Source organism: Coturnix japonica, chromosome 3 (assembly GCF_054131305.1).
Source record: "Coturnix japonica strain WE chromosome 3, WE-NBRP24, whole genome shotgun sequence".
Classification (NCBI taxonomy): Eukaryota; Metazoa; Chordata; class Aves; order Galliformes; family Phasianidae; genus Coturnix; species Coturnix japonica.
Window position 1 is genome coordinate 16461880 of NC_140665.1, and position 9704 is coordinate 16471583.

Below are 9704 nucleotides of genomic sequence, written 5' to 3' on the forward strand. Positions count from 1 at the left end.
GGAGGAGACCTCAAGACACTTCATAACCAATGTTAACCTGTAGGAACAAGCAGACCTTTAAAGATTACTGCACAGCGAGTTTACAGGAATGATTAGGACTTTCTCCAGGAAAGCGTGCCTACCTTAATCTCTATTTGAACCTCCTAATTAACCCTTATTAGTAACGCTGTGCAACTGCAAGCACTAAGAATTGAGCTCTGTTGAGGTGCCTAACTTTAACTACAGCTTTCAAGTCTTGCATTTGAGGGGAACGTTTTGAGTTTGGCAAATTTGGCCAGCAGCCTCAGAAAGACTGATCATTTTGTTCATTTTAATTTAGAAAAGAACAGGAACCAGATTGTTCTCATCACCCCCCTCCCCCCCTTCATCCCATGATGCTGAATCAGAATCCTTGGAGACCTTTAGTGTTAATTCATTGGGGATAGTACTGGGATAGACAACCAATGCGAATATTCATACACCAAGATAAATCCTTAATTTGATTTATTTAAGGTCATTTTTTACATACGAGCTACATCTCCAAAATCTACTTTATTCTACAAGACAGCTTCCCTACAGTTAGTGAAACCCTTGCCTAGAATGGTTGCTTTACATGACTGATATATTAAAACATGGAATGCTTGTAGAGTTGTGGCACTGTATGACATCTACACGGGACTTCCTTCAAAAGCTACGACTAGGGAGCCTCCTAGCTTCTCAGCAATACAAGCTCGATTGAGGTCCTCTGGCCCATTTGCTTGGCATTCATGCTTTATGCCTAAAAAAAAGATGCAAAACACTCAATAATGCAGTATTTCAATACGCTGGCAATCAACCAGAGAAGCACAGTTAGTAGTAATATTAGGAGAGGCAGAATGGTCACTCAAGCTGTGAAGTCCTGCCTTTGCTAAGGAAAACTAAGGAATTTGGGTTCCCCCCCACCCCCAGTATATCACAGGGACATCTGGCTACACATCACAAATCAATACGTGTATCAGGGAGAAGCTTTTCACTACTATCAGTGCTCAGACTGTCAGCTTCTCATGGCAAATCAACCTGTGAGTGAAACAGTCTCACTTCTATTGTTACCCCGAATATGTCAACTGAGGGAGCTGCTGAATGCAGGCACTGAGACAGCTGACAGAATCGAAGTGGGACATGCTGTAGAGATTTGCTGGTACGTAGAATTAAGAGTGGTTTCTGTTCTGGAGACAAGGGAGCCAGGCCCAGCCCTGCTTTATACTGAGAAAAGCAGAGAAAGCACAGTGTTTCTTTTTCAGCCCTCACGTGTGCTCAGCACAGTATGTTATCCCTGACCAGCTCCAATTCACTGCTGAGCCATACTGTGAAGAATGGTGCTGCCATGCACCGCTCCCATCAGTATTACACACTCCAGTCCAGCATGGCACAAAGAACTGAAGGGGGCACGGCTACCTGGCTGAGAGCCATCACAATCATTTATTCAGAATGAAACTCTAGAATGCTGCAGCAAGGTTAAGGCTTTGGTCATTGGTGCCTGACAGGATGAACATCACTTTGCTTCTCCACTCAGAGATGCAATGCCTTTGAAAGGAGTGACTGCAATTGCATCTCTAAATCAAGCCAGCCATTATTTACCAGTACAGCACAGTTACTGTTACTTGATTCTGCAGTTCAACAGATACAAAGCTGAAAAGTCCTCTGCCACAGAGACGGTGCTACACAAAATACAGGGCAGTATTAACAAGAATGTGATGTGTATAGGCTGCATGGTGTAAGCTAGTTGCTCTGCATGGCAGACACTCTTGTACACTGCCAAGCCCGCTCTAGTTCTGAGCACGGTTCTAGTGCCTCTAATGCCTCGAGTCAGGCATTTGAAGTTTGGCTTCAGCCAGAGCTTGTTTCAGCTCTGTCACAGGGCATTTCACATGGTTAAATTCTCATCTCACCGCATCTCAAAGAAAAAAGCCAATTAGAGAATGGTTAAGCCTTGCAGTGTGAGTGTTTTAGAGGGCAGCCAGGAGTGTGAGCTGCACTACATACCTTGGAACTTCTTTTTGATTGCATCCTTGGAGCTTGCATAGATCATCTTACTTTTGAGAGGTGCTTGTTCTGGTGCCCTAATGGAATACATGAAGATAGTGCAATTAGCAGCATTTATCATCCAGCAACAAGACAAACAGCATGCCACTGATTATAAACAAAGGGAATTCTAATGGCTCACAATACAAGTATCACGCTGTCCAGCACATTTCAAACCTCCCATAGACAAAACAAACGCTCATAGGCCTCAGCACAGCTCAGGCCTCGTGGTAGGAACAAGCGAGTGATGAAGAGTGCTTACCACAAGAAGAACATCAGCTCTTCTTTTTTGGATTCCTTGGTCTCGAAACTCGCATCATACAAGGCATAACGGCAATCCTTCTCGGGAAGCATCTGCACAAAGTGCTTGAAAGGGTCAGTAACCGTCACACCAACGTCTCCCACTAGAATCTCTTTGCCTTCTTCCACGATAATGCACTTTTTGTCTGGACTGAGGCAGAAGATGACGGCCTTCTTCCTCTTCTTCACCTCCTCAGGCGTAGAGCATTTCCGCACTTTCATGTCGTAGAAGATACGGCATACTTCATCGGCAACTTGTACTCCAGATGCCTGCAAAGATCAGAGCAAAGACCCATAGGGTTACCACTGAGTATATTATCAACTACATCCCTACAGTGCCTCCAAGATGAGGCTAGAAGACAAGCAACACTCGTGATAGTCGCCGACAGCCTCAGAGTCTAGACAGGAGAGCTGCAGGCCCTTCTCAAGTAAAGACTCCGGAGCCTCAATGCTGCCTACAGTAAGTTGCCAAACCAAAACTATTCTGAACAAGGCACAGTCCTACTTATATTAGAACAGTGCTGTCAGGGTAGTTCCACATTTATGTCCACCCCTTGTCCTCTGAGATTCAGTTGTGGCAAATCCTTTGACGTTACAGCAGATTGGCTTCATTAGCCATCTCAGGACAGGCAGACAACTGAATGAACTCGGGTCACTTCTATTCAGTTTCCTGGTCACTTCTTGCCTCTTTGCCACCAGCTTCAGGAACAGAGGTACAAGGCTGTCAAACCCACGCTTATCGACTGGGTTTGGTTTAGAAGTCAAGAGAGATAAAGTGCGGGCACTGGAATACAGTTCTCAGCCATCAACAAAACAACCTTCTGAAGTCGTTCTCAGTTCAGTGTTTTAAAGGCAGACCCTGCAATTCTAACTGCAAAAATTCTCGATTTCCCAGCATTTCCTCTCCCAGTGTTTAAAGCAGGCTGCCTTTAAAAGGATTTCTTCACCCCCCCCTTCACCCTGCAAGTTTGGTGAGAAGTTCTGGTTACTCAGCAGTAACACAGTATTTATAGTTGTGTTTTACACTCAGAATGAAATGAAGTTTGAGAGGTTAAAGACAGCACTCGAATAGAGAATACTGCAAATATGGGGAGCCACGCTGCTGGAAAAACATCCCGGTCAGAGCAGTAAACAGCAAACCAGAGCCTGCCCAACACTCATCAATCTGTTAAACCACAGCATGCCATGTAAACAGCGAGACTCCTTCCTAATATAGCCTCTTCCCATGCTGCTTCTGGGGCTTCCAAAAGCACATTATCCTCAGATACAGCGAGTCAGATACTGGAAAGTCACCCTCCTCCCTCTGTGCAAACTGCCACACGTCATCACTCTGAGCGCAGTCAGCACTACTAAGCAGGCAGGTACAGCATCATGTGAGAGATACCAACGGAAAAAGACTAAAGGTTGTTCCTTGTTTTGGTTTCCCTTCAGCTCAGCCCGCAAAAATGTGCCCTATGGATTCATTGTGTGCAGGGGACACCAAATCACAGCACTCTGCATTTGCTCTGAGAGGAGCAGGCCACAGAACAGGAGGAAGTTGCTGTGCCTCAGCTGCCTGGCAGGCAGCCACCCTGCTGCATGTCTCCAGCAGCACAAGGAAAGTAAGCAGAGAAAGCTCATTCCAGGATAAAGACAAGCAGCAGTGCAAACATCAATGCAAACTGACGTACTCCTGTATCACCTCGTCTGTACAATGGACTGCACCGTTGTGAGAGCGTGGCTGGGAGCTAATGAGAAATAAATGCCTCTTTCTTCCTGTCTCTGCATCGCTGTGCTTGGTGTAGGCAGCAAGCTCTCTGTGAGGACTGGAAATAATGCAGGGTTGCCCTAATAACGCAAACAGCAACTAACACTATTGCATCATCCACTACAGGCTGATCCTCTGTGAACTCCTGACAGCCATTTTTCCACTCCTTTCTACGAGATTTGTCTTTCAAGCTAATGGCACCTCAGCAGCTGACAAGAGCTTTAAGGCTCAGCTTTAAAACCTGCAAAAAGCTGAGGAGTTTACACAGAAGATGCACAAAGTCTGACCCAGCACAGCCCGGTAATGCCATAAAAGGAGTTGGTATCAACCATCTCCGCCTTTATCAGCACTTGATCTTTGCTCCATGATCACTAGTCCCTCCGTATCGACCTCTGTTACCAAGAAATCAGCTCTGAAAGAAGGCATTACTACTGAGCATAGGGCCGGAAGAAAGCATCAGCAATGGAGCTGCAAGTAGATGCAAACTATGCAGGCAGGAGGAGATGCACAGCCAGAAACATTTCTCCAAGCTGGGAGACAAGTTATTTCCTTATAAAGGAATTGAACACGGCTGGCAAGTTGCTTCAGATTCCAAAAACATTGAGAGCACTCGGTCTGGAAACTCCAAACCCACTGTTCATCTGCAGCTGACCACTGGCACTGAGCAGAATCTGAAGGGCAACAGTAAGAACTGCATCTTTTGTCTTCATTTTCTCAAGTAAAGCGTTAATAGCTGGTGCAAATCTTCTTCGTAACATATCATACAACCTCTGAACCAATACAGAGGTTGACCTGCCAGGGACAGCATAGATTCTTTCACTCTGAGCAAACAATATAGCTGTGTCAGTGAGGGCTTGAAATGAGCCCATAAAATCCCAGCACAACTGCTTCCAGGAAGGCAGTGTGTTGCAACAGAAGGGCTCCCCCTCCAGCCCCGGGCTCCGACCAATTCTGATGGCTTCCCCAAACATACCTAAAAAGGAAAAACCTCAACCCTAGGTGGCTTTTGCTGTAACTTGGCCACAGCCATTGGGGGTAGGGCAGCAACAGGACAGATGACTGTGAAGGCCACTGGAACACAGAGAAATGCCACGCTCCCAAGTGGTAATTTAACCATGTCTCTGCTGACTCGTCCTGAAAACCAGCTGCTGAGAAGCCTCCACCTGCTGCCAGTTATGGCAGCATAAGCACTTATTTGTTAGCCTGGATTCTCTCTGGCCCAGTATTACGCTGCTCAGAGGATTCAATACAGCACATTCATTATTTTTTCAGGCGTGGTGGCCAGAACGCTGCATAGCTGAGACCAGATAACTTGCTTCTGTTCCTTTTCAATAGGAAAGCAATTATCCAACTCAGACAGCACACACGGGTGGCTGAGCAGTGCATGGCAGGTACTGGTGGGACACGAGGCCATCGGCTGGCTGCATTTGGTTGCAATCCCTGAATACACACAATACTGATTTTAACCCTTTCTCAGGACACAGGCAAACAGCCAGGCTGTTCCATGGGTGTCAGGGCCAGGTAACCTCACCAAAGCAGCAAGGAGGAGGCAAGCCACCCTGTTATCAGATGGAAAGAAATGACGATAGGGCTGCAGATTCTTGCTTGCACTCCCTAAATGTGCAAATTTCCCCAAGGGATTTAACAAAGAGTTCTCCCCCCATGCTTTCTTGCAACCATGGCCAGAGCAGCACGCCTTGTGGGCTGCACCTCCACCTACGTTACTGCCGAGCCCTCACACCACTGCCCCATTGTATTTCCACACAGCCGGCTGTAGGCACATGAGGTAATGGTTGCATTAAATGCCTTGTCAGCATGCACTGCAGTAACACAGCGGCTCTTATTCCCTTCACAAAGCCGCCGTTCCTGCCTCAAGTGCAAATCGCTGCAGAAGCCTGTGAGAGAGAGAGAGAGAATGCTGTCCCCAAATAGCACAGCTGAAGAGAGAGCCTTCTGTCTCTCAGGCCTCTGACTGCAATGGCTGGCTCCAGCTGGCTCCGCTAACAGCTCCCAATAGTTTGCCTTCATCACAAAGTGCTCTGCAGCTGGAATTTCATCTGAGCAGGGTGAGAAAATGGAGGGGAAAGGCTGAAGAATAATACAAATTTCTCCTCTGAGATTTCAAGCAAGACACCTACCAGATCCTCAATAGTCTGAGCTGCAGCACGGCTGCACTGGACCAGGACTCGGATGCAGTGGATTTCATTAGGTACTACAGTGAATGCCAGCATCTCCTGAATCTTTAACATCCTTCACCTCCAAGTTTCTGCTCCTTGGTCAGCAGTAAGACAGACAGCTTTAATGACTTACTTTGTCTCCCAAGAAGCCTGACAGATTAAACCTGTTTTTAGGTGCATGCCAATTTCATGCTGCAGACTTCCTTTGTCATGTTTCTGTAGATAACAGCTCAGGCGTTTCAAGAACCAGTTCTTGCCTCCTTTTGTTTGGGAGCCCTGTGCACACACTGTGTACATCAGCACGGACCATCCACAGCTACTCAAGTGGAAACTTCTTCCTCTTGGAAAAGCACCATCAATTTTTCCAGTATTGATACCAAGAATACACTGCAGCACGGCTGCTTTAACTGCAAAGGCAGAGATCTGACAACACTGCGCCCATGTTTATTAGTCACACCACTGCCACATATTTGGTTCTGGGTTTCTTATACAAGCATCTTGTTTTCCCCAGCCCTGGCAAACCATCCCTCCCAACCACCTTCTGAATCCCCTTCATTGCCAGCACTGTGTGTGCTACCATGTGGCGCCTTCATCTGACTCACTGATGTGTCATGGCACACGTCTGCAGCTAGAACCATCACCACCCGAGTGCTCCAGGACAGGAGACTGTGCAAAGCTGTTCCTTACAGTGCCACGCAGCTCTGGGATGTTGCCAGGGCTGAGACCTGAAGGGAGAACTATGAGCACCCAGCAGGCAGGGAGGCTTGTGCAGCTTGGCTGCACTGAGCCCACTGGGAGAACATCGATTCCACAGCAGGCACGAAAAGGTGTCAGCTAAAGCTGCCAGCTGTGGTCAGCAAGATGCCCCAAAACAAGGTGGTTACAGATGTATGGATCTTAACTACTGCTTTGCCCCTCATCCGTTAGCACAGCGCTCAAGAAAGCCTATTTAATAGCAGCACTTCTGCTTTCCAGAGCAGGGAAGGAAGCAACACGTGGAGCAGCTGCTGTGAGTTCATCCTGCAGAGCAGGCCAGCACAGCTACAGCAGTGCCCTCCTGAGCCCAACGCTGGCCCACTGCCCCCACTAGCAGCAGCCAGACGGACACCCACACTTCCACAAGGCAGAACACACATCTGAAAACATCCAGGCTTTAGTTCAGATCTGAAGCACGATAGGAAACATAACTGCTTTTTTTTTATTGCTGTTGTGTAAGAGGCCATTATTTACACACCATAAAGCAGCAAGAAGAACAGCGCTATTTGCATTCCACTTGTAGGCACATCTTGCCAGCCTGACTCAAGGCTTTTATTTTATTTTGCATTATTTGATCTCTCTTATGAGGGAATGATGTGGGAAAGGGAAACAAAACCCCATTCAGCCTCTTTTTCCTGACAATAAGAAAGGTTTCGACTAGACAAGGAGAGCTGCCACAGAAAGACAAGAGAATGTATCCACTGCATTCCTGGAGGTTACTTCCTCACCTTTCAGCCAGAGGAAATCATCACCTTCTCCCAACCACCATGAAATTGGCTCCCGGTAATTACTGAGGCAGGCAGAACAGGCAACCCCCAGTGCGAAAGGTGATCCCAGCCACGCTTCCAATAACACAGGAAGCGCAGCAGCCACTAGAGGGGCAGCAATTTGGAAAAGCTCTCATTCCTGCGTTGAAACACACGTTTCTGAGGTAATGCGGCTCTAAGCTGGTGTGCAATGAGACTCCTGCAGGAAAGCAAAGCTTCTTAGGAACACACTCAGCACAAAAATCAGACCTTATGAGCCAAGTGTCTGCAGGAATGGTCATGCGGCCCTCCACAATCCCATGGCTATGTAACATTCACCCTTAAAAATAGCTTCTGAAGGTCTTCCCTGGGCAACCCAGACACTTACTAACAAGTTATTTGTCCTGGAGATGGCTGGTGTTGGGCAAGTGTGAAGCTCTCAAGCAGCTCTGGATAGCTCTACCTAACCATAGCTCTCCTGCATGAGATCAAGCCTTGCTCCCTGATAGAACTAGTAATACCCCAGCAGCAGGGGTAGAAACACACCAGGCACCCACCCAACCAAGCATAGGGAGGCTGTCTTCTCATCCACGAGGCACACACACCTCTTAGTTACACAGATTTGGGAATACTACTGACTAACAAGCAAGGAAAATAATTTGCACGGTCCTCCGAGGACTGTGAAACCATTTAATCCAGCACCAAAGACTCTAAGCCTTATGGCAAGACACATAAAAGCAGGAATTCCAATGTTCTTTTGATACCCAGCGATGCCCTCCTGCTGCTATCACTGTACTTTGGCAGAAGGCCTACGCTGCCTAAAAGCAAGTTCATTTGCTGCAACAAGAAAGCACCTAAAAGCAAATAAAAAGGAACAAAAAAACAACCCTAAAGCTTGTTCCAAAAAGGAGACAGCTACGAGAAATACGTGTTTCGGCCAACTTGGGAATCGCCTGCTTCTGAATCAAGAGGAAGCCTGGCACATGGAGCAGTCGTTTCAAAGCAGGTTTGCGTAGTGCAGAGGTAGCAGCCGGCTTGTTCAGACAAGCCTGCTTTAAACAGGAGCTGCAGGTCTCGGCAGAGCTTCAGCAGCTCCCCCTGCACCTCCCCTGGGCTGTGCCGCGTGCTGAGGGCTGCCATAAGCTCCAGCTGCTCCATAGGAAGCCAGACGGGCAGCACCTCCTGAGCCGCCCCCTGCTCCTTCCTTTTGTTCCCCGCCGAACGGAGCCGTGTCCCCGCTCCAGCAGCTCCTCGGTCCTCCCTCCCTCCCTCCCTCCCGCCGCCGTTTTCTAGGCCAGGCCCGTGGCCCCGCTGTGCGGGAAGATGGCTCCCGGCCCGAGCCGGATGCGGCCCCGCGCTTCCTGCCGCCACACGGAGCCGTGAGGGGGCGCCGCCTCCCCTCCCCCCTCACAGCCCCTCCCCCCCGTGGCCGCGCCCTGCGGCACCAGGAGCGCGCATCGCTCCCCCCCACGCCGCCATGCCCTCCTTCCCTCCTTCCTTCCCTCCTTCCCCCAGCCCCGCCATGGCCCTCGCCTTGTGAGGGGGGCTGGTGGGGGGCGCGATGAGGAGAGGGCGGCCCCATCCGGCCCCATCGCCTCATGGCGGGGTGTGTGGGGAGGAGGGGGCAGGAATGAAGGAGAACGGAGCGCGGCCAACTCGAGCCCCGAGGCCCCGCCGGCTGCGGGCAGGGAAGGGCTGCGGCACGGCACCGCGGCTCCAGCCGCCCCTCAGTGCGCCCCGCTCGGCTCACGGCGCTGTGGGAGCGGCTCCTACCATGGTGTCTGCGGAGCGGCGGCTGCTGCTTCCCTCTGCTCTGAGCGCGGCGCGGGCTCCGGCGGCAGGAAGGGCAGGAAGGGAAGCGGGTCGGGCGCGAGGCGAGCGGAAACGCTGCCGACGTCACGGGCGCCGTGTCCGGCGGAGGAAGCGGTTGTTATGGGG

At 49.6% G+C, this 9704-nt stretch overlaps 1 protein-coding gene across 1 annotated transcript; it reads right to left on the minus strand.

Moving 5' to 3' along the window:
• Positions 1-466: 466 nt before the first annotated feature.
• On the minus strand, positions 467-9670 carry DSTN (destrin, actin depolymerizing factor). The gene is made up of 4 exons (XM_015857039.2): positions 9540-9670; positions 2303-2610; positions 2002-2078; positions 467-757 (listed from the first exon to the last, which is right to left on the minus strand). Exons 1-4 carry the CDS (start codon positions 9540-9542, stop codon positions 648-650), a joined length of 498 nt encoding a protein of 165 aa, XP_015712525.1. The 5' UTR covers positions 9543-9670; the 3' UTR covers positions 467-647.
• Positions 9671-9704: the final 34 nt, after the last annotated feature.